Source organism: Leptodactylus fuscus, chromosome 6 (assembly GCF_031893055.1).
Source record: "Leptodactylus fuscus isolate aLepFus1 chromosome 6, aLepFus1.hap2, whole genome shotgun sequence".
Lineage (NCBI taxonomy): Eukaryota > Metazoa > Chordata > Amphibia > Anura > Leptodactylidae > Leptodactylus > Leptodactylus fuscus.
The window spans coordinates 142,826,824-142,853,086 of record NC_134270.1 but is presented as its reverse complement, the minus strand read 5'-3'; the positions used below and the strand labels follow the sequence as shown (position 1 = coordinate 142,853,086).

The 26,263-nt window shown below is 43.2% G+C and overlaps 1 protein-coding gene across 1 annotated transcript in view; it reads left to right on the top strand.

The window, feature by feature from the left end:
- The first annotated feature begins 926 nt into the window (after window positions 1-926).
- The window catches only part of LOC142210089 (protein-glutamine gamma-glutamyltransferase E-like), a 38,994-nt gene continuing 13,657 nt past the window's right edge, over window positions 927-26,263 (top strand). Inside the window, exons 1-8 of the mRNA XM_075279118.1 lie at window positions 927-1,023; window positions 2,426-2,599; window positions 5,660-5,902; window positions 11,180-11,298; window positions 17,541-17,669; window positions 17,757-17,931; window positions 20,630-20,768; window positions 21,564-21,667. Of these exons, the coding sequence (XP_075135219.1) occupies window positions 927-1,023; window positions 2,426-2,599; window positions 5,660-5,902; window positions 11,180-11,298; window positions 17,541-17,669; window positions 17,757-17,931; window positions 20,630-20,768; window positions 21,564-21,667 (1,180 nt within the window). The remainder of the gene's footprint in view (window positions 1,024-2,425; window positions 2,600-5,659; window positions 5,903-11,179; window positions 11,299-17,540; window positions 17,670-17,756; window positions 17,932-20,629; window positions 20,769-21,563; window positions 21,668-26,263) is intronic.

The following is a 26,263-nucleotide window of genomic DNA, read 5'->3' as shown; positions in this document are numbered from 1 at the left end:
GAGCGGAGAGAGAAACAAAGTCAAGATGACACGTATGTATGCGTAACAATAAGAGGACTTAATGTCGGAGATGTTACTTAATGGCTGGGTTTCATATATGTCGAGCTTTGTCCAGAGTAGACTGCATTTAGTGTCATTTTATGTTTTTGTGTTATTGCTGTCAATTGGCCATGCATTGCTACAGCTTCTTCATTTGTGTATTTTAGAAAGTAATGCTAAAGGGGAGGTCAGTCTTTCAATGTCCTGTAATTTCACTCTGATTCCACTATTCGGAGACCTTCTTAAATTAGTTGGAGTGAGTATTGTATCTCTTGGTCTAGAGCAGGGGTAGGGAACGTACGGCTCTCCAGCTGTTTCAAAACTACAACTCCCAGCATGCATACTGGCTCTGCTGTTCTTGGAACTCCCATGGAAGTGAATGGAGCATGATGGGAGTTGTAGTTTCACAGCAGCTGGAGAGCAGAAGGTTCCCCACCCCTGGTCTAGAGGACCTAGTACATCTGTGCATTGCACCCGAAAACCATTTTACTGAGCATCATGCAATACTACATTTCCCATCTGAAGGTGCTGCAGGACATTTGCTGACACGTTCCTATGCAGGTTATAGCTGTCCGCTAGGCGTCCCAGTTGCAGGACACACCATGGGCACCTGTACACAGTAAGGACATAGCTGAACTAAAGCGGGTGTAGAGAGCAACCAACATAATTATAGGCATGGCTTAGCATATAAAGACAGGCTATCAAATTTGGGGCTGTTCACTTTGGACATAAGACAGCTAAGGGCCTTCCAAGCACAATGTGCAAATATATGAATGGACAGTACATAGATTTGTTCTTTCTACACCTAAGACTATGACAGAGGGGCATCCCCTACGGCTTGAACAATAAAGATGTCATCATCATCATAGACATGGCTTCTTTGCTTAATGGCTTCTGTGGAGGTGAAACTTTGGAACTCATTGCCACAGGATGTGGTGATGGCTGATATCTTGTACAAGAGGGGTCTGGACAGCTTTCTTGAAAGTAAAAATATCATAAGTTATGACAACTAGAATTTAAGGAGTTTAGAAAAATCCCCCCCCCCCCCTGCCCATGTGGTAGATTATCACTGCCTACTCATCAATGATTGACATGACTTTCTCCTATACTGTGCATAAGGAGGAAGCTGTCAATCAGCAGCAGGTGGGTGTAGGAGCAGGCAGTCCAGGAATTTCAAGGACAGAACAGTCCTAACACATCATTGGATGGACTTCAACGCATATCTCCCACATATAAAGTATGGCTATATAAAGACTGCAAGACATCTCATAACTGAGTGCTGGGATCAAGGTCTATAGGACTATTTTATGCTCCTATCAGATGCTCCTGAGATACATATACATTTTACTAGTAACTGTTATACAGTGCTATAATGTCAATATCTCTGTGTGTATGGACACCTGACAACAAGTTTATTCCGTACACATTTCTATAAAACCACACCTTGTTGCTTCTCTGCCAAATGTAATACATTATGTTTAATATAGCACAACATGTAAGAGGGTTGAAACTTAATGCAGATTTTCAGTGTTCTCCTCCACCTTATGTATTCTTAAACTCTTACCATGGGTTAAAGCGTACCTCCAGTTATACACAATGAATAGTACAGGTGAGAATAAGAAACTTTGTACTATATATTATTAAGGAGATCTATTTCCTTCACCAGTTATGATGCTGTTCTCCTGCTCCTTATCTTCAATCTGACTACTTTTCTTACATTATATCAGTCTCCATTTTCAGCCTCGCACATAGATCTCTAGGGAGCAGAATTCTCCTGCTCAGCCCCTCCCTGCTTCATAGAGCTGGCCAAATGCTATATTGTTTCGTTCTGTGTATTATCAGCTTCTTATCTACAACTTAGCAGTACTAAGAAACAAAAGAACAGCAGAGTGAAATAGCTGTAATTATTTGAGAGTCTTTTCTAATCCTCATCCCCTCTTCATAAACTAATATGAAGAAAGTAATTGCCTGAAAAATGGAGAAGAGGACATATTTCAATAATTAGATATATTACAAAGTGTGTAATTCTCACCCATACTATTCATTTATGATAAATTGTTTAAACCGGAGGTACACTTTAAGGGTAGGCCATTTCCGGTGTAAATGCAGTCAGCATTATGTTACGACTTTGTATCTACGGTATATACTATATGTGCATTATTTTGGTTAAACACCCACATGAGAGGGTGACCTGCTTACTGATCAGCTGGCCTCCCACAAATATCACTTAAAATTGTATTTGTATACAGTTCTGTGGCAGGCACCAATAGCAAAAGACTAGCACAACCCGAATAATACACCATGATCTATTAGCTTTTCATTTCTACATTTTTGGGGTGAATTTTATGTTTTTGAAGTGCTATAATATATGTATATTGTTTTTCAGACTTACAGTTCATCAGTGCAGACCTTCAGCAGCAAAAAAATAATTTGGCTCACAGAACCAATGACTATGAAACCAAAAAACCGATTTTCAGGAGAGGACAGCCTGCTGAAATAGGCATCAACTTCGATAGACCTATGCAGGCTGGGGATAGTATCACCATTATTATGGAAACAGGTAAGCTGCCTTCTTCTAGCTGCCACGCATGCAAGGACTCAGCAACATGATCAAAGCTAAATAACAGAAGCATATTTGGAATCTGTAGAATTGCCCCTACAAGGTACTGGGATTAGGATTAGAACCAGTTTACTGATGACATATTCGCTTTTAAAGATACTCCAAATTAATAAAAAATTATGTGACATTTGATAAACTTGAAGCAAATTATGGCAATGCAGACGGCAGCAAAACTGAAGCATATTGGTGTTTTATTTATCCAAATCCAAAGCCGTTCCAAAGAGGTAAGCCCTTTTAGTGTCAAGAAAAATTAGGTTCCACTAGCCAAGCGGGCAATAACACTGCAATGCCTCAAAGGTAATAAAGCATAGCTCCTAGGAGCTTGACTAAAACAACAAAATTGCTAAAAGCAAAACATAATACCAATCAACTGAAATGTATTCATATATCACAACAATAAATAAAGGCAAAAATACACAAAGTTGCAACATTGTACATGAGAGACAATATAAAATACATGCAATCTCCACAACAATGGTGAAAACACACAAAGAATGGATAGAGGTGACAGCGGTCATATAATAATCTTATCTGTGGATAATATATAAAAACCACTAAAGTATATATTGTGGGGGAGGTAACTCAGTAACAGCAATGGTGCGGACCCAATGAGTTAAAGAAAGGGACACAAAATATGTAGGAAACAGGTTTATTTAGAAAAAAAACCAGGAAAATAAATAAACCTTCACTTCAGCATAAAATGAGCAAAATAAAATACAGCCTTAACATCATGCAAAAAACCCCGATGTGAAACAAAATCCTGCTCGTCTGAGCTCTTAACGAAACAGTAACAATAAACTAACTATAAGTGTGGCTTACTAACAGCCACACCAAAAAAAAAAAAAAAAATTAGCATGATGCAGTCTCACCAGACTCAGAGTATCAGGACAGACCCAGGTGGCCCCTGAAATATCACATATATACAAGCTATGATTCTCAAAGTGGGTGGAAACCTTTTATTTTCTCATAGATTAGCATAAGGTTCCCGCCTACTTAGAGAATCAGAGCTAGCATACATGTGATCTTCCAGGGGTCATATCATTGGAATGGGTGGACGGATTTTAAAAAGAAAAAACAGCAAATTCATCAGGGAAGGGGGCAACACAGTGGCTCAGCGGTTAGCGCTGCAGCCTTGCAGCACTGGATTTCCTGGGTTTGAATCCCGCCAGGAACAACATCTCCAAGGAGTTTGTATGTTCTCCCTGTGTTTGCGTGTATTTCCTCCCACGAAGACGTACTGATGGGGAAATACGTACATTGTGAGCCCTATATGGGGCTTTTATTCCGTATGAAGGCTCCCTAAATTTGTACCAACATTTGCATTTTTACTTCAACTCAAAACTCTTCCTTTCTATTCTGATTCAAACAGGGCTTATGTACATGACATTTTTCACCCGCAATTCCTGTGTTAGACTATATTCAGACAGCCGAGATGCAAAACAGCCATGAAAAATGTCCATATTTCAGGGTCGCCTTGCACTGACAGTAACGCTCAACACCGTAATAGTACGGCGCTGTAATGTTGCGGGAACCACGGTGGATTAACCTCCTGGATATTGTGATCAATATCGATCTCAAAGTAGCGATTGTAAAGTGGTAAAAACTTAACCAAAACCAATATAAATATGTTATCACCATAATCGTAATGAATTGCCGGGCAAAGTTGCCATGTCATTTTTAATACAGAGTGAATGCCATAAAAACAAAATGCAAAAACTTAGAATTGTGTGTTATTTCACAAGAACCCCCCAAAAATGTAAATAAAAGCTAATCGAAACATTATAATTACCCCAAAATGGTGACAAATTAAAGTACAACTTGTCACGCAAAGAATAAGAATGTGACTAGGCCCTGAATCTGAACTTTATTATGCCTGTGTTTTCACAGCAGAATTGTTTTATTGTTAGCCATTTTAAGGTGTGGTTTGTACCAAACTTGTTCGACCAGAAAAATCCGGGATCTGAGCCACCCGAACGCAAAACGAATTCTGAGAGGTTCGCCATCTCTACTCCCTACACAATATGAAAGAAAGTGGAACAACAGTTAAATGTTAAAGCATTAGTAACAAGTAGAGGACAGTCCAATAAACTTACCTCCCTACCAACAGTATTACTGTGGGGAGACATTAGGGAGTATTATAATGTTTGGGGGCACTAAGGGGGCATTAAACTGCATGGGAGCAGTAAGAGGGCATTATACACTGTCTACCAATAAGTATTTGGACACCTGTGGTCCGAGCAGCACGAGCGGCAACTACAGCCTCAACCCTCCGGGGCTTTCCACAAGTCCTTGTATGACGGCTAGTGGTATTTTATTCCATTCGGCTTTGAAAAGACAGGTAAGTTCTTTCACCGATTTTGGCTGGCAGTAACCCTTAGTTCGGGCTCTGGGCAGGCCAGTCCAGTCGGTTACCCTGATTGTCACTGTACCAAGCCATGGTAGACTTCGCTACATGACAACTACCATTGTCATCCTGGAAGTAACATTGGTCCGACCCATAAAACCGCCATAATGTAGGAAGTAGACTGTTATCTAGAATACACTAGTGCAATAGCCGTCGGCATTGAGGTTACGATGCACTTGGACCAAGGGTCCCAGGCCATACCAGGAGAAACAACCCCAGACTATAACACCACCTCGGCCGAACTTTACTTGGTGTCCAAATACTTATTGGTGGACAGTGTAATGTGTGAAGGCACTAAGAGGTCATTATACTAAGGAGACATCAATACTGTGTATTACTATATGGAGGCTCAGACAGAATGGGTTTGGTCAAAGGTGAAATGGGCAGGACTGGGTAGTGTGGCTTAAGATAAATAGATTTGCCATGGTGCATATATTGTCCCTATTTGTGATCTCCGAATGATGGAAGTTATGCGGTAAAGAATATCATTTCATAGATGAATTCTTTGTAATCTGATTTATACTCCAGATATCATGTCTAGAATAATAGATGTATGATATTTTAAATTAAAATACTTTGTAAACTGTTATTGACAGGATCAAATCCGACTGTATCCAGAAATACGAAAGCTGTAATGCCAGTTTCCAGTGCTCGCGGTGCAGCACCCTGGAGCGCAGTAGCTGGAACTCCCATTAACAACTCCATGCCAGTGACCATCTACACTCCAGCAAATGCAGTTTTTGGTCCGTACGGTGTGACCTTAGAGATCACCAGTGAAGGACGCACCACAACTCACGATATGGGAAACATAGCTATGTTGTGTAACCCCTGGTCACCAGGTAAATATACTCCTAACTGTTTTAACTAGGCTGATGCATGTTCTGAGGATCATCAATAACAGCGCAAGCAGTTTAAGGTGTTGTTCACATGTCAGTGACTTCTGTGCGCATTGGGGAATATTTATTAATACTGGTGTTTCACACAGCAGTCTTGATCCCCCGAATTTTGGAATTAAGACACTTCCAGTTGGTTTGGACTCCCTGCACTCCCTGTTTTCCACCTATAGGTTAGGATCACCTGAACCAAACAACCAAACAGTGTCTTCCTCTTGTGAATTGTTTCCTCGGTTGTCACAATTAGGGAGTTGTCATTGCTCCAAAGAGATAAGTGCCAATGCCCTCATTGCTCCAAATAGTTCCTGTGCATGTTCGAAAAAAATAGCAATATTTCAGCATCGGAGGTACCGATTCACAAGGGGAAAACACTGTCTATCTATGGGGTTGGTATTCTGGATTCTGGTGACAAATTCACTTTAAAAGACGTATACCTCTTAATGAATATGGTGCATCTCCAGCACTCTGTGCTCCAAAAACTATTATAGTAAATCTAATGAGCCATGGGAGGACATTGCCCCTCTGCTAAGCCCCATCCTTTACTTGCCGACTTCTCAGAAAAGTAATGTGTAAATATGCCAAGATAACAATGGATGTCTGAATACACTTACTAAGAGAGTGCCATTATGGCCACCTTTGTAGGAGTATGGAGACTTACAAGACATTTAAGCTCCGCTGGGGGATTCTGGGGAATACGCAAATCTGTTTCCCAGGATGTAATTAGGAAAACAATGCCTCTTTTTGCTGCCTCTAGGACAGCCCCCTTAAATATCAGGCATGGCTTTTTCAGACAACCTAATACTAAGATGTGGGATTATTCCCATACTAGTATATCTATTTCAAAAGGAACAGATTTCCAATTGTGGAAAGCGCTGTTTCTTTTTTTTTTTTTTTTTTTACAAAAATATTTATTAATCAGAAATCAAACAAAATGAAACATCTCAGATAAGAGCAATACACACAGAAGCTGACAAAAGCAGCTAAGAATTATAATAGTCATACAAAACCAAATTAGACCCAATCCTTCCATTTTTTAGTCTTCCAAACTCCCTCCGCGTCTGACCCACATTTTTTACATTCTATTTTGTATAAAAGATACAGTCTGCTCAAAAAGTGTCCTCAGCACAGTGTAGGGAAACTAGTTTGGCTAGGTGAGAGCCTATAGACAAGGTTCAGGGACTAAGCGAACTCCTTAAGGAGAGTGCCATTAAGGCCACCTTTGCAGACGTATGGAGACTTACAAGCCATTTATGCTCCACTGGGGCATTCTGGGGAATATGCAACTCTGTTTCCCAGGGTGTAATTAGGAAAACAATGCCTCTTTTTGTTGCCTCTAGGACAGCCCCTTTAAACACCGGGCATGATGTGGGATTATTATTGTGGGATTAAAGCCGTGCCTGGTCACAACATGGTATTAGGCTGTCTGAAAAAGCCATGCCTGATGTTTAAGGGTGCATTCACACGGAGTGAAATGGAGTGTAATTTGGAGTGTAATTTTTACACGTGTAAAAAATTTACACGTGTATTTTGGAGTGTTTTTTTTACACGTGGCGTTTCAGTAGCGTTTTTTGGAGCATTTTACACGTGTAAAAAAACAGCTTCAGTAAACGCTCCAAAAAACACTCCGTAAATGCTACTGAAACGCCACGTGTAAAAAAAACACTCCAAAATACACGTGCAAAAATTACACTCCAAATTACACTCCATTTTACTCCGTGTGAATGCACCCTTAAACATCAGGCATGGCTTTTTCAGACAGCTAGAGGCAGCAAAAAGGCCTTACTTTCCTAATTACATCCTGGAAAACAGATTTGCATATTCCCCTGAATACAAATAGTGAGGGAAATTTATCGTATTTTCCAGTCTCTGACAAAATGTAAAATTTTATTGCAAACTCTCACTACCTGTATTCAGATATCTCTTTTGTTTTCTGTGTTCACAATAGCATGCAATAAATGTGTCCATCATTCAGAACACACACTTTTAAAGGGGTTGTCCATGGAGTTGTAACCGACTTACTAGGTCCAGGGATCGCAAATGGTGGACCCAGGAGGTTCCGTCCACATCATGATCACTGGGTCATGTGATCTGAAACAGTTTTTCCTCTCTCGGGGTCACTCTGCCACTTCCCTCCTTCCCCAATCTCACAGGTAATGAATTACCTGTGTCATTGGGATGGTTGATTATATGGTGGTGTTTGTGCTGGCGCTGTGACTCCTTCACTATTTATATCACACGCCATGTGTTTCTTAGTGGCTGTGAGATGTAATTCTAGTATTGCCCATTCATTTCTATGAGATGAGGCTGTAAACACATTGCACAGTCACTGTAAAATATATGGTGTGTGATATAAATAGTGAAGGGGTCACGGCACCAACAGATTATCTCTGCACAGACAACAAAGATGGTGTCTGCTGCCTGTGTTGTAATATCATTGCAATGGAGACAGCAGTCAGGTTATCCTCAATGGCTGTCATGATGCCGTGGACCTCCTATCAATCCTAACATGATTATTGTGCCCTTGATATGCACCTAAAAGAGGAACACAGTATAGAAAGAAAATCTATTTATTGATGCAACGTGCAAATATGGTTGGATGGTCAGACATAGACGTCTGAACACACAGAACAATATTCTAATGCTAAAAGTGACAATAACCACCTTTCACAGAATTATTTTGCCAAAGATAGCCACTGAAACCACAGATAGCTGATATGTTCTAGTACCAACTAAGTCATCTGCTGACTACTAATGAATACTTTGGGAATATTCACAACAGATTTGTTGCAGCAATTTCTTCTTGATCAGATTTGTGTGTTTATTGCCAAAACAATCCTAATCCGATGACCTAAACTGATTTTCAGAAATTTCTGTTACCAATTTTGCCATGTGTGAATTCAGCTATAACAATCTCATATCCCACCCTAAGTTACAATAATAGCCTCTCCATTAAACCAGCGAAATAGGCAACAGCGGGTTGACGCAACCCACTGGAGGGAGCCAGAGGGTGCGAGTAGCAGTTGTAACTATGATCTCAATTGTAGGCCACTTCCCAGGCCAGACAAGGGGTCGTGCATTGTACCTGATGGTGATACTGGGACACTTCCAGTTGGAGATGTATCCTCTCTTTTCCTAAGCCATGCACTGGTATTTAGAAGGGCCCTGACTGTAAGTGCAGGAATGACTTAGGAAGCAGCAGTGCTGTTGAACCAAGATGGAATTTTAATGAAGCAACAAGGAACACATGCAGCTTCCTGACAGGGGCGTAACCACCGTGGTAGCTGCGGCAGTAGCTGTCACAGGGCCCGGGACATTAGGGGGCCCGGCTGGGCCCTGATGTTGTTTTATTTTTATTTTTTTTAATTGGCCGTTACCTGCTGGAGGAACTCTATTAGGTAACGGGCCCTATTTACTTACCGATCCCAGCTCCTGCTCACGGCCACTGGCGCTTCCCATTCTGTGGAGGTGGCTGAGGAGGGGATCGGTAATCAAGGCCGTGGACCTGCGAACCCCACAAATACTGCTATCAGTATACTCAGGGGTCTTTTCAGTCCCCCAAGTATAATGATCAGAGGACTAGGAGAGTTGAGGGAACATAATAAACACTGTTACTTACCTCTCCTGAGCTCCGGAAGGCTTTGAGCCTACTTAGTGACGTTCCAGACATCACGTGGGCTGAGCTTGTGTCCTTATGTGTCGCAAGCCCGGCTCACATGACATCCAGTACATCATTGAAGATGGCCGACATCAGCAAGGAGTGCGTCAGAGCCCAGGAGAAGTAACAGATGACTTTTAGAAGAGCCTAAGTTCTCTTCCCTCAGGGGCTGCAAAGGGCTCTCGTTAGGTATTGACTGCTTCCCTGCTAGCACTAGACTCCACTACTAGTGGTTTGCGGAGACTCTTGGTGGCTGACCACAGAGGATAACTCCAGGAAAAGGGGAGATAACATTTATGGGAAGCTGCAAAATATACAAATTACATATAAAACACTATACACAAAAGATATACAGACATTATATACAACCACAGTGGCACAAACAATAAAATAATAACATATCAGCAGTGTGCACTGGAATGATGGATAGTGATGAGTGAATCTCGCAAATTCTTTTCCCGAATATTTACAAGTTTTGCAAGGAAAATTAATTTTAGTCTGAATCTGATGCGCTGGGTCAAGTTGATTTTTAGACTCAGGGGTCTCTTTAGGCACCAGAATATAACAACCAGAGGCCTGGGACAGTGTATAAAAATAGAATATGTTTATTAACTTTTCATGGAATCCTCCAATATTCCAGTCCTCTTTTTCTTCCCAGCTTACCACTGAGGCCAGTGATTGGTCTCAACTAATCTGGTTGGGGTGTCAGTGTCATCTATAATGGGTTTTATGACAGAAATCATTTTGGGTGAGACAACATAAAATCTCTCTTCTAGTTCATTTTCCACATCCATCTGATTTACGGCACAGTGGGGACACAGATATATACTACTCATATAGCCCAAGATCCTGGCAAGAACTAACCCCATTGTAAACCTAGGGCAGTTTTCCTTGACATTACTTTGTCTAAGCCTAAATAGTTTCAGAGGGCCATCATAAAACTACCAACTTTTTTCCCATCAGTGGTGCCCACCAAATTCTCTTGTCAAGGACCTGTTTCAGCCCTTCTACCTCTGATCGGTGTCTTCCAAGTTAAGAGTGTGCGCTGGTACCACGGACACAGAATAATTCACAATATAGTCAATTATCAGTTTCCTTGCGCACAGAGCTACTCGCGGCAGGTGTACCAGAGTAGACTGTCTCACAAGCGTTTATTGTTATCTTGTAGAGAATATGTTTGACCAATCATCATTGTACTCGTAGCATTATGCGGCAGACATGGTCCAATCATCTTTTTTGGTGTAACAACTGAAGAATGCCTTTGTGACGTCACTCAGACTCTTTGCGCAGGCTCAAGTCTTACTCCTTATCATATACTGTTTCTTGATACTTTGCATAAACTTGCTTTGGCATGGCGCCCATTGTCTTCTCATACTCTTCATACCAGAAAATAGTTTACCTCGGCGCAAACAAAAGGACATTATTAAGCAGTTCAAACATTGCATGGCATTACCTTTGGATGGAGATGCTTTCATCATAAGCATAGAGTATATAAAAGTATAGAAAGTATATACACATGACCTTAACACTCTGACTTGGAGGATAACAAAGTTTTTACTCTTTCATAGATGATTTAGTTTATCTGGAAGGTGAAGCAGAAAGGAAAGAATACGTGCTCAATCAGAATACACTATACTGGGCTGGAACCTACGATTCAAATAGAGAATATGCATGGAACCTTGCTCAGGTAACTAAATCCGTATAGCAATGCCAATATCATGATGTAGAGAGGATAACTGAACACTAGATTTACACTCACCCACTTAAGTCAAGCTGATGGTTTTTGGAGCACAGTGTGGGAAATTAACCCATTTGGCAGTTTCCTGGCGTATATGGATATAGGTGTTGTCTATCTTTAGCTCATGGCCCTTTCTTGATCCAAAGATGCAACACATTATTCCTTCTATGCTATTCTCATGCATTTTACAAAGTGGGCAGAGTGGGGCATAGACTGTGGATAATAACCTGGACCCAAGGTCAGGGGGACCCACAAACCTCCCTCACCACACTATTGCTGCTTACTCTATTGAATTTTATACCTAACACTCCTAATACCTAATAACTCCATACACAGTGGTGATGCGGTGCACAGCAGAGTGTGTCTCTTCTCTTCTCCTTCTGGCTGCCCTGTCTTCTGCTCTGATACCGCTTTACTAAGGAACTGGAGAAAGGGGAAACAGGAGCATGACACACACTGCCATGTACCACATCAGTGCTATCCAGGAAGAAAGGGTAGGTATACAATGACTAGAGCCCCACCCCGTATGGCGCCTTGACCTGACCCATCTATCACAGTTAACGGAACCAGACTTACACCTGTCCCACGGGTCCGATGCCTTGGGATAACCCTGGACTCCGACCTATCCTTCAAGTAGCACGGTCAAACCCTCAACACCTCCTGCCGCCTCCAGCTCAAGAACATCCATCAAATCCACTCCTTCCTCACCCCTGAAACTACCAAGATGCTCGTCCAGGCCCTCATAATCTCCCGCTTAGATTACTGCAACACCCTTCTCCATGGACTCCCAGCTAACACCCTCGCCCCCCTCCAGTCCACTCTAAACTACGCTGATCGCCAAATTCACCTTGCCCCTGTTCTTCATCGGCTGCTCCCCTCTACCAGTCCCTCCACTGGCTACCCATAGCCCAGCGAATTGAGTTCAAGCTACTAACGTTAACATACAAAGCGATCCAAAACCTGTCCCCTCCATATATCTCTGACCTCATCTCCCGCTACCTGCCCACACGTAACCTCACATCCTCCAATGACCTCCTACTCCGCTCTGCTTTCATCCGCTCCTCCCGCAACTGTCTCCAAGATTTCTCCAGTGCATCCCCCATACTCTGGAACTCCTTACCAAGACACATAAGACTGATCCCCACAATCACAGGTTTCAAGAAGGCCCTGAAGACTCACCTATTCAGGAAGGCCTACAACCTCCAATAACACTATCACCACACCGCCATCTGTACAGTCTCCCCCTTCTCCTTCTGTCACTACCCCCCTTCCCTCATAGATTGTAAGCCCTCGCGGGCAGGGCCCTCTACCCCACTGTGCCAGTCGGTCATTGTTAGTATTATATCTACCTGTATATTTTGTGTACTGTATGTAACCCCCAAATGTAAAGCACCATGGAATTAATATAATAATGTGGAATTAATGGTGCTATATAAACAAACAATAATAATAAAAATAATAAATAAAGTAGAGCAGGAAGTGGTAATGTGGACTGGGCAGTATGCAGGAGAGATGGAGGGATGAAGACAAAACCAATATAACAGATCACACACTGGTGTTTATAATACATGTGGGTGATTATGGTATATATTATATATATATATATATATATATATATATATATATATATATATATATATAGTACGTATGTACACATATAATACAAAGAGAGCCATGATGTAATCTGCGGGACATATAAACAGGTACAAACATTGGAGTTTCAGATATTATGCATAATGAACATGATAAGGAGATGTAAAAAGTCGATTACAATCCCAGATTCAATGGAAAAGACCATAGCTGTAACATTTTACATAGTTAAGGCAAAACATAATGAACAAGGAGCAGCAGTAATAATAAAAAGGTCACCTGATGTATTGAAGACAAGCAAGGCCAATCAGTGGCTATGTCTGTTGTGCTCCGGTCTGCCTGTAATGATGTAGTATACAGTAAGTATATAAACTCGAACAGTATGTGTGCTAAAGCTCGTTGCCAGGGGGAACTTACCTCCAGGAAACCAGACCAGGCCCGAAAAAAGGATTAAATTGGAAGAAAAAGGTACACAAGGATGTCCGTATCAGCACTGTGAAGTGCCTATGGCAGAAGAATGGCGCGAAAGTACGGCATCCCGTGTGGTGTATAAAGCGGCGCTGGACCACTGTGATTGGTCCACCCCGCGCAGGCGCAGTAGCGCCTGTACGAAGGTATCAGAAAAAAAGGTTGCAGTGCGCCTGCGCGAGTGCACGCCTGCGCAATGGCACTTGTACGGAGCAGAGAGAGCAGACATGTGTAGTAAGTGAAAACTATGAGATAGCCGATGTGAACATCGCTATCTCATAACGGCAGGTTATTGAAGGTGACGTGGATGAAGCGGAGCATCACATATGACTGTGCAGAATCAATGATGAGAAGCAGATAGATGACATGATGAATAGTCAGAGGGTAGTTGCACCGTATAGAAATGATGTATAGTAAATAAAAGTAAACAAGAAACACCAAGATGACGAAACTAATAGGACCTATATAAAAATAGATATGTAAAGATGCATGACTATAGTGTTTGGGAATAGTGAGGCTACATCAATACTATTATGATAAAGAGGACACAAAACCCAAATAACAGTGTAATTAGGATTAAAGAACTACAGTGAATATTATGAAAACCATGGAAATAAGGCAAAGAAGGAAAATTGAAACAAGAAAAAATCAAAAATAAAATTAAAAATAAAGTCATCAATAAAAAATATATAATAAAATATAAAAATAAAAAATAAAAAAAGGTAAAAAAATAAATAAAAAAAAATGCATAATTGGAATGGAATAGTAAATGATACCGAATTGTAAGGATATGATTGGAAGCGGGCCAGGCGAGGTCAGCCAGAGGTGGTCCTAACGTGTCTGTGGAGCAAAACGGAAAAGGTAGGTATCATGGGATTGAGCATCAATGGTATCTACAAAAAGGCTACAGCTTACATCTACAGGTGGGGTTCCTCTAGATAAATGCTTGGATTTCATATTCCCGGTTAAGACCCCTGGGTTCCATGGTTTGGAGCCTATGTATCCAAAAAGCCTCTCTTCTTTTTAAGAGAGTAATTCGATTGCCACCTCTGTGTGGCATGCCCACGTGCTCCAATACCTGGAACCTGAGTTGGAAGACATTGTGTCTACATCTGTCAAAATGTGCAGGTATAGTAAGTACTACTTCCCAGGGGTCTTAACCGGGAATATGAAATCCAAGCATTTATCTAGAGGAACCCCACCTGTAGATGTAAGCTGTAGCCTTTTTGTAGATACCATTGATGCTCAATCCCATGATACTTACCTTTTTCGTTTTGCTCCACAGACACGTTAGGACCACCTCTGGCTGACCTCGCCTGGCCCGCTTCCAATCATATCCTTACAATTCGATATCATTTACTATTCCATTCCAATTATGCAATTTTTAAAATTTATATTTTACTAGCAGTACCCGCGACTTCGTCTGCGGAACCCTGACCCCCTGCGCGACCCACCTGTAGCACCACGCAGGCTTCTTCCTTTGCCTTGTGTCCACAGCGGCTCTCTTTTCCTCATCTCCCCCCTGGCGCCCGCCAACCCCCTTTTTCCCTACCCACTCCCTCATGTGCTCACTTATTTCTCCTACCCCGTGCCCCTTTGCCCCCCAGCCCCGTGTCCCCTTCCCCCCAACCCCATGCTCCCTTCCCCGTGCCCCCTTTTTCCCACCACCCCATGCCCCCTTCCCCTGTCTTACATACCCTGTGACCCCTTTCCTCCCCCAGACCCTCCCGACCCTGTGTCACCTTTCCCCCCATGAACCTGTGCCCACAGCCTCACCACACCCCGGGCTCCCCGTGCACCGATGTTACAAGGGTGCCTATGAGGGCCCCCCTCCCACGGCAAGCCATGTGCCCCCATTCCATCTGTGGGCGCTGTGGCGGCCCTGTCCCCGTCCCCCTTCCAGGGGCCCCCGGGTTTACCTGCCCAGGCCTCCCCATTCCCACGTCCTCCACTGGACCCGTAATCTCCTCACTCCCAACACACCACCCCTCTCCCTTCTCAAAGTCCCCTAACTCGCCTGTCGTCACAGTCCTTCTCCTGCGGCCGAATGACACTGTAGATAGCCACAGCAGCCACGGGACAGCAGGCCAAACCGGCATTCCAGACCGCGGCGCAGGCGACCCCCTGTCCGGCCGCGGCAGAGCACTGCAGTCCCGTGGTAAGCCCACACAGGCGGGCAGCGTATGCACTTCTCACTGCCCCAGAGTATGGGCACTAGTTCAGGGCGCTCCGGACCTCTGAGAGCCACCATGTTCTTGTGGATGCTGGCCGACCGATAGCTCCACCCACATAGAGAAGCGGCACCCAACCAGATGAGCTGCTGATGGGGCTGGGATGACGTCATCCCAGGTCCTACAGCGTCCCAGGTCCTGTAGCGAATTCAAAAGTGAAAAGCACCGGTCACGAGAGTGAATTGCGGTGGTGTACGGGAATTCCATGTAGCCTATCGTTCAATCCGGGACCCAAGGTATGTATGTGCGCAATTTCAGCCAAATCTGTTCGCCCGTCTAGGTGTCATTGCATCCCCTTTCCAACCCCCCCCCTTCCTACCCCCCACCCCGACCCCTTTGCACCAACCCCCGCAACCCCGGCCTCCTTCTCTGCCTGGGGTTAGGGGATAGGCCCGAGAGGGCAATAGGGAGTTTGTGGCTTGCTATGCTAAAAAGTGTGTGGGATTGCAGAGCTGGTGCTATGAGTTGTGGGTTTGTGGGGGTCCTGGCAAAAACGTGTGTCTGTGATTGTGACGAAAAGTAGCCTATCGTTCAATCCTGCCCAGGAACTATGTTGAAAATTTGAGCCAAATCGGTTGAGTGTTTTTTGCGTGATTGAGGAATAAACATCCAAACACACAAACATCCAAACACACATACTTTCACCTTTTTATTTTTTTATTTATTTTTTATATATTTTTTATTTTTATTTTTGATTTATTTCTTGTTTCAATTTTCCTTCTTTGCCTTATTTCCATGGTTTTCATAATATTCACTGTAGTTCTGTAATCCTAATTACACTGTTATTTGGGTTTTGTGTCCTCTTTATCATAATAGTATTGATGTAGCTTCACTATTCCCAAACACTATAGTCATGTATATTTACATATCTATAGGTCCTATTAGTTCTGCCGTCTTGGTGTTTCTTGTTTACTGGTTTTATATTTCAATGTAGAGTCTGAGGAAGGTCTTATGACCGAAAACGTTCACTTGACTTTACAATAAATGGTGATTGATTAACACTCAAAAGTGTGAAGTTCATCTCTATATTGCAAGACGGGTTGAGACCCTAACTTCACAGTCTGGAACAACAACTGTATCCCTATACATAACTGTGGGGGAAACTATAACCTGTGGGAGACACTGTTACCTATGAGGGTGGGGAATCTTGACTTTGAGAGCACTATTTGGTCATTTTTAACTTGCAGGAGCCACAGGGGTGCATAACTGACTTGTGGAGGGGCTTAAAGAAGACCTCTGACTGTTAGTGCTGCATCAATAGGTCTCTTATCAGAGCCAGCAATGAAGTTGAAAGTTAGGCCAGGGTTAAATGGGTCCCATTGTGTGACAAAAAAAAAAAAAAAAAAAAGATATGGCAATCTTAAATGCTCCGCTGTGTTGTCCTGGTTCCTCTACCTCTAGTGCATTAGAAAATGGGAGGCTCACAAGACTGCTGAGACTAATCTACAGTAGTCGCTGTAGAGGAATCAGTGATAGACACTGATATATATCACCGGTTCCCCACCAAAGACTGCTGAGCCCACTGGTTGTATGTGAGCCTCTCGGATTCCAATGCAGCAACCAATTTTAGCATAACTGCCCTAACTCCTGGACAACCCAACTACTCTGCCACTGTACATTACTACGGGTTAGCCACTCATGATTCTACCGTAGCTGACCCACAGTCAACTCGCGCAATGTGTCCCTGGCCTTGAACACATTATAAAATTAACCCATCACACAGCTATTCCACAACAGTATAAACCCAATGTAGTTATTATCTTGCACAAAGTATAACAGTCTCATGTCATTTTGAGCTCTACTACATCTGTACCATCCAGTTTACTGTCTTTTTCCTCTTGTGCGTGTATTATAATGAATTTTTATTTCGGAAAATAATTTTTCTTTCTTTTGTTCGTACAGTTTAAGGAAGGCATCTTGGACATTTGTTTTACCTTGGTAGACAAGTGTTCACAGTATTCATCAAATGCAGATGAGGATGCCTTGATCAGAAGTGACCCCCGCGAGTTTGTGAGACATCTGAGCGCTGTGGTGAGAGCTACAGTTTTATACCAGGATAAGGCCACCTAACAAATGTTACTCAATCACAATATAAAATCGAATTATTTATTTTTAAAGATAAACATCAATGATAATGACGGCGGAGTGCTTCACGGGAACTGGACCGGGGACTACAGTGGTGGAAAAAGCCCTTCATATTGGAAAGGAAGTGACGAAATTCTCAATGTGTATATGAAGGAGGGAACGGTCAAATATGCACAGTGCTGGGTGTTTGCAGCAGTATGTTGCTCAGGTGTGTACCACAAATACTGGAGAAATACTGGTTAGATAGGTCACAGTATGTAATCTGTCTGGGGTCTAATACCCGAGGCAGTCTCCGGGCCTACTCTCTGCCGGCGAACGGGGCTAAGCCCCGCCCCCTTCACCCGGCCACGCCCCCGATCCGCCGGCCACGCCCCCGATCTGCCCCCTCCTCCGGCAGGGGGGGGCGGTTTTCTGCAGTTAGCCTCGGGCGGCGAAACGAGCAGGCTCACCCCTGCCCGGACCCAGTGGTGTAACTAGTAATGGTAAGGCACTGTGGGGAACTTTTTTTAAAAAATTTTTATGTACAATGTACATTTTTTTCTCCTATCAGTATTTCTTTGTAGAATGGGAGGAAATCCACACAAACACGGGGAGAACATACAAACTCTTTGCAGATATTGTTCCTGGCAAGATTTAAAGCCAGGACTCCAGCGCTGCAAGGCTACAGTGCTAACCACTGAGCCACCATGTTGCCCCCCAAAAAAAATATTTATTGATCAGAAATCAATCAAATGAAATGAAACATCTCAGATAAGAGCAATGCACACAGAAGCTGACAAAAGTAGCTAAGAACTATAATAGTCATACATAACCAAATTAGACCCAGTCCTTCAATTTCTTAGTCTTGCAACTTTTGACATGCCCCTACCCCCGACCACCTCCCCCCAAAGACCCCAAATGACTCCCCCCGCATATTCCTGCTCATACTATTATGCCCCCTAGTGGCCCCTATACAGAGTATTATGCCGCATAGTGGCCCCTGCACATAGTATTATGCCGCATAGTGGTCCTTACACAGAGTACAGTATTATGCCGTATAGTGGTCCCTGCACAGAGTATTATGCCGCATAGTGGCCCCTGCACATAGTATTATGCCCCATTGTGAATCACCCTTGAACAATTATTATACTCTGGGGTCTTTTCAGACCCCATAGTATATTAATCGGAAATCCAGGGGAGGATATAAACATAAAAAAAACTCTGTTACTTACCTCTCCAAGCCCCTAAGCCGGGGCTTGCGTCACAATGCATAAGGACGCAAGCACAGCCGACGTGACGTCTGGGACATCACACAAGTAGGCATGAAGCCTTCCGGAGCCAACAGTGTTTTTTTTATGCTAACCTCGATTCTCCTAGGCCTCCGATCATTATACTTGAAGTGTAATAGCAGTCATTGAGGGGATCACGGGCCCACGGCTTACTGACTGATCCTGGCTCCTGCTTACAGCCACCTCCGCGGAAGGGAAAGCGCGGACGGCCATAAGCAGGAGCCAGGATCGATAAGTAAATAGGGCCTGTTACCTGCTGGAGTTACTCCAGCTGGAAATGGCCTATTAAAAAGAAAATCCGCAGTGGTATCGGCTGCCGCCGGGCCCCCTGATGTCCCGGGCCCAGTGGCAGCTGCTACCGCTAATACTGTGGTAGTTACGCCCGGACCCCAGACAAATCAGCTGTTCTGATGGCTTCCAGGTGCTGGAAGCTACTAGTGGACAGTGAGCAGAGCATCAGCATTGTCCACTGCCTGGCACTGCTTCCTGGGAATTGTAGTGCCGGGGATAGGTTATCAGGATGAAGAAGCTATTTGGATTGTTTTTACAAGGTATTTAAGGCAACCAAAATTGTTACTATTGTCTATTTTTGTGTAGAGAAAAACAAAGGTAAATGGAGTGAGCACTCACCAATCTGTAGTCCAGAGATCTTCAATAAAAAAAAAACTTTTATTGGGTACATTTAAAAACAAAAGTGGAAGAGAGGAGGAGAGGCATTTTGGGGCGAAAAAAGGGTAACAGCCGTAGTGCATCAGGAGTAGGGTTGAGCCGATCTTGAGATATCAGGATCGAGTTTTAAAATCCGATTTCTGATCATTTTCCAGCCAATCGCGATTGTGAAATATGCTTGATGGCCGATCGGGATCCGATCTTTCCCGATCTCAATCGCTCAACCTTAATTGTATATTATATATACGGTAGGGTTGAGCCAATCTTGAGATTTCAAAATTTGATTTTCAATCATTTTCCAGCTGATCCCGATCGTGAAATTTGCTCGATCGTCGATCTGGATCCGATCTTTCCCGATCACTCAACCCTAATCAGGAGCCTTATTTTGGAAGATAGTACTGACGCTGGTAATAGTTTTTAACAGAAAAAGGGGGAAAAACATATAAGAAAGCTGCAAGCAAATAATATATACACTATATACAGACACAGTGGCACATAACACAATAAAACAAACATAACAATACAAAAAATGTCCACTGGGATGCTGAAATATTGATGACCTTTACTTTAGATGGGGGACAACATCCAGCACTCCCAATGATCAGCTGTGTAAAGCAGCCGTGGAGTTCATGAGAGCATTGCTTCTGCTTGTGATATAACATTTATTGGTCACATGGCCTGTTTGCAGTTCAGTCCCAGACAAGAGAACAGGGCTGAGATGCAATACTAAGCACACCCTGTATACAATATATAGCACTGTAAGCAGTGGAGAAGCTCATCAAACAGCTGATCATGAGCAAGCCAGACCCACATTGATCCAATGTTGGTGGCCTATTCTAAGGATAGGTCAACGATATCAGAGCAGGAGAACCCCTTTATCAAAAGAGGCTTTCTTTCTGCAGTTTTAACCAATGGCAGTTTTAGCCAATTGATTGATTTTTTTGATTTTTTTTCTCTTTCACCATCCAGTATGCAGATGTCTCGGGATTCCTGCTCGTATGATTTGTAACTTTTTGTCTGCTCACGACGCCAATAACGATATTACTATTGATGCGTATTATACTGAAAAGGGAATAAGGATCAGTTCAATGACTAGAGATAGTGTATGGTAAGTGCATATAACACAGGTAAGTCTGGTGCGACATAGAGTTGTCAGCTTTAACAATGAGATTTGATTCTGTAAAAGAGATTACCTGATCAGTAAAAGTAAATATAGGTCATTTACTATGTTTAGATAATGTAGTAACAGCTATAATAATTGACTTGTTAAAATCCATTAAGGGAATCTCATCTTTTATTGTAGATTGCGAGCCCCACATAGCGCTCACAATGTACATTTTTCCCTATCAGTATGTCTTTTTGGAATATGGGATGGAAATCCATGCAAACACGGGGAGAACATACAAACTCCTTGCAGATGGTTTTTTTGCCCTTGGCAGGATTTGAACACCAGAAATGCAGCACTGCAAGGCTGCAGTGCTAACCACTGAGCCACCGTGTGCCCCTGTCTCATCTTCTTTTATGTCCCACCACAATGCTTTACACTGCAGCCTTGCTTTTTCTTTTTTCTTTTTTTTTTTTCACCAAAAAGGCAGGTTTGGAGAACTTTTCATCTGAACGGAGACTGTGAAGCAGATGTGAAGATAGCCTTAGTGTAGCACCTATACTGAAGCCTAGAAATGCACATTAATAATGCCCCATAGAAATCATAAAAGTAGACAACGTCATATAGCATATCCCTAATTTTTACATGGGGAAAAAGTTTTTAGAGGTTATAGTTTTTCTATTTACAACTAGGCCATATATTAATTGATATTTATGGCAGTTAGGGAAAGCTTTAATAAAAACAGATAAAAGCTGCAGGAAGGAGATAGAACTGTTGTCTTGTTTTACATCTTCTCAGGAATTTCCATGTATGGAATGAGGTTTGGATGGTCTATGTGTATAAAGGAGTCCAAAAACGTGGATGGATGGTTATTGATGCAACTCCTCAAGAAAGAAGTGGAGGTATGAACCTCAGAGTGTAACAATATACTTTACCATATAGGTCGGCTCCTACACTTTTCAAAGATGCCTTTCTTACTCTGCATTGCAGCTTCATTTTCATGAAAATTAGCTGAAAAGAGCTTTAGGGGTGATTCCTCTCCTGCCAGGGCTGGTTATCTAGAGCAGAGAAGGAAGTCCCAGTAGAAGACACGCCCCTAAAGCCCTTTTCAGCTAATTTGCATAATAACAATACCGATCATGAATCTCCATCTGCTGTGAAACTACAACTCCCAACATGCTCCATTCACTTCCATGGGAGTTCCAAGAACAGCAGAGTAAGTATGCATGCTGGGAGTTGTAGTTTTGCCACAGCTGGAGAGCCAAGGTTCCCTACCCCTGCCCTAAAAGGTAGTGTCATTAGTCTGATACTACTTTTCCTGCTGACAGACTCCCTTCAGTACATGGTCACATTTATTAAGTTGGAGTGAGAGGCATAGCTTGAAGCTCCTGGGCCCCAGTGCAAATTCTGTCATGGGCCCCCTACTTTCCTTGTAGTTGAATATTGTATTTGTTATAGGGCCCCCTCTGTACCCCCTTATAGTTACACCCTTGGTTGGAGTGTAAGTTGCTCTGTGTCGCAGTTCCTCACTTTAGCTTGGGGTCCCAATGAGAATTTCCCCTCTGTACTGTATTACATCCACGTGTCTTAATAGGGTTTATGAACTAGGATAAAGCTTTAAAGGGATCGGCTGTATTTTCAGATTCAAGCTGCCCAGACTGCAGGCCTCGTTATTCTGCCACAGATGCATGTTAGAGAAATCTCTGAAGATGTGAGATTGTAATTCCCGTATGTAAGCTAATGGCAGATAGCAGAAAGCGCTGACATTTCATTCCCTGCGTTCCCAGGTTGCATGTGGAGAGATGCAATGGAGTTGCTTCAGGTAGTTTATTTGTCTTTACCTTGAGAGATGATATGCCATACGGTCAAAACACAATTCCTTTCTCAGTTCTACAAGATGGTTGCTCAGTGGTTACAGACTGAATAACACATATCCAGGAAGAAGATGCAACAAGAAGGGAGGAGTAACAGAAACAGAGAATTATGGGAGAAAACTACTTAAAGAGCCCTTCACACATTATCAATCTCTATGCACCAGCATTGCACAAGATATGAAACACACTGTATGAAAGTCAAACAATCAAGCATGAATGATACAATATGAACAAGAATCATTACTTCAGCAATACCCCTGCTGTAACAGCATACTCCCCGTCTGAAATCCTTGGATTTCACTACTTAACATAAATGTCCATCTGGTATATTCTGGAACCCTGAAAGACAAAATGCAAAAACAAGGAAAAATAACAATAACTGTGAACATGTATTCAGGAACAGTTGAAAATATTGAATGCGTCAAATGCACGGTATATCGCTGTTCCTGGGATAGTCCAGTGACGAGTCAACTGAGTCAATGTACTTGAAATATTCATTGCTTGACTCTCTCATGATAATGCCGTATGAACAATGTAGTAACATGGTGGTGGGCAGGAATAATGAGAGGATTCTTTTCAAATGTCTCTAACTCGGCCTTGTTCAGGCGACCACCTACCCTTAGCATACCATGTTTGTCAATCACTGGCTTCAAGTTGACAATAGGGCTGCTTTTAGGAATGTCCAGTTTGTCACGGAGACATTTCAGTTCCATGTGAAAGGCCCTCTGCTGTACATTACGTATCACTAACATCTCACTTAGTGTAATGTCTTCTGCAGAGAGGGGCTTGTGACAGATGTGCCAACCATGACATTCAGAGTTATCGTTCTTGGTGTGAAAACACTGTGCAATGTGAACTAACCTTGCGATGGTGCGTACAAGCTTCAGCCATCTAGAAAAGCGTTCAAAGCGGTGACAGTCCAGGCCGGACCTCCTTACAGACCTGGTGATGAGGGTACTCACTTCAGGACGAATCTCAGGATCGTTGTCAGGATCTTGAAGACGTCTTGACCAGATGTTTCCTTTCCTTCATTCAGCAAGAATTCTGGACCTGTTAACCAAGAGGATTTAGCAAAGGCACTGACCGATGATGGTCTGGTGGCACAATCTGCAGGGTTGAGATGAGATGGAACATAGTGCCACTGCTCAGGTTTAGAGGATTTCCTAATCCTTTCAACGCGGTTACTAACATAGACGTAGAAGCGTTTTGTCTGGTTGTTTATGTAACCCAGGACAACCTTGCTGTCTGTATAGAATTGAACATCGTCCACATGAATGTCCAGCTCATACTGTATAAAATCTGCGATCTCTACAGCCAGTACAGCGCCACAAAGTTCAAGCCTCGGGATCGTATGTTCAGGTTTAGGGGCTAGTTTAGCTTTCCCAAACAGAAATCCAACATGAGCTTTAGTGCGGTTGTCGATTACCTTCAAGTAGGCAACAGCTGCGATAGCCTCAGTCGATGCATCCGAGAATATGTGGACTTCCCTTCTCTGGCTTGTGGTGAGAGATGCTGGAGTGTAGCAACGTGGTATGTGAGTTCTGTCCAAGGCATGTAGGGATTCTTTCCAGGACTCCCACTTTGGCTGCTTGTCATGTGGCAGTGGAGCATCCCAGTCCTCAATCGTCTCTGAGAGCTGCCTAAGTAGGAATTTGCCCTGTACAGACAATGGTGCTACAAATCCCAGTGGATCATACAGGCTATTCACCACTGAGAGAACTCCACGCTTAGTGAACGGCTTGTCTGCACAATTAACCTGGAAGCCAAGAGAATCGTTTAACAAGTCCCATCTCAAACCCAGACTTCTCTGCACCGGAGGATCGTCTATGCCTAGGTTTAAGTCTCTGAATTCTGTGGCATGATCGCTGGGCTGGAAAGCTTTCATGACAGCAATACTGTTGGAGGCTATTTTATGCAACCTCAGACAGGCTCTGGACAGCATACCTTGAGTCCTTCTCAGCAAGTCTATGGCTTCCTCAGCAGTGGGCAAGGACTTGAGTGCGTCGTCCACGTAGAAGTCTTTTTCGACAAAGTGACGGGCATCCTTTCCAAATTCTGATTCACCATCAGAAGCAGTCCTTCGTAGGCCATATGTTGCAACCGCAGGTGAAGGACTGTTGCCGAACACGTGCACTCTCATGCGGTATTCAATCATTTCCTTGTTGGTATCACTGTCTCTGTGCCACAGAAACCTCAGGTAATTCCGGTGGTCTTCTCGTACAATAAAACAATGGAACATTTGCTCAATGTCAGCTGTAATGGCAACTGGCTCCTTTCTGAATCTCATTAGCACCCCTACCAGGTTGTTGGTCAGGTTTGGACCCGTGAGGAGAACGTCATTCAGAGATACGCCATGATGTTTGGCACTTGAGTCGAATACCACCCTGATCTGCTTGGGTTTTCGTGGGTGATATACTCCAAAGAAGGAAGATACCAGCATTCTTCATGCTCTTGCAGAGGTGGAGCTGGCTCTGCGTGATTGTTACGGAATATCCTTTCCATGAATGCCACAAAGTGATCTCTCATCTCAGGCTTGTTTCTCAGCGTACGTTGCAAGGAGATGAATCTCGATAATGCTTGTTCCCGGTTGTCAGGAAGTCTGGCCCTCCCAGTCCGAAAGGGTAAAGGTGCAACCCAATGGTTAGATTGATCTTTGAAGCATTCACTGTCCATTATTTTGATAAAGTCTTTATCTTCCATGGATAAAGCTACTCTGTTGTCGTCTTGTGTTATGTGAAACACTGTGGCTCCTAAGTCGTCATAAGGTGTAGGGACGATGTCTGGTGCCCTTTTTAAGTTAGGAAGATGCTCCTTTGCCTCATAGTGATGAAGGCATGGCTTGAAGTAGGTTGTGCGTCCATTGTTGAGCACAAAGGTTTTAAAGGAGTTCACTTGAGATGACATGAGACTCTTATCCTGACATACATTGCCAATGATTACCCAACCTAAGTCAAGTCTTTGTGCATATGGGGCATCATGTGGACCATTGCATTGTTGACGTACCTTATGTACTCTGAGAATGTCTCTTCCGAGCAAGAGCAGGATGTCAGCATTCACGTCCATAGGAGGAATCTCCTTAGCCAGGTGTCTCAAGTGGGAATGATGATATGCAGCTTCCGGCGTAGGAATTTCTTCCCTATCATCAGGCATCTGGTCACATTCAATTAACGTTGGTAGGGATATGTGAATATTCCTGTTAATTGGAGAGATAACGTATCCAGTGGCTCTCCTGCCAGAAGTCTCTATGCGACCAGAACAAGTGTTAAGAGTGTATGGTATTGCTTCTCCTTCTATACCGAAGATCGTGAAGAACTTAGGCTTTGCTAGAGACCTGTTGCTTTGTTCATCTATTATGGCATACATCCTGATGGCCTTTTCAGATTGCCCTTCTGGGTAGACATTCACCAAGCACACCTTGGCACAGCACTTGGGACCGTTGTCCTTGCCACATACTTCCATGCAGGAGGAGGAGACAGTGGTAGTAGCTGAAACTTGAGCCGATGGCTCCCCGCCATGCGCAGTGACGGCTTTAGATGCTGCTTGAGGATGTGAGTTGTCAGATGAAGAGGTAGGATGCATGGCTGCGACATGTTTGTCGCTACTGCATTCAGTACACTTGATGAC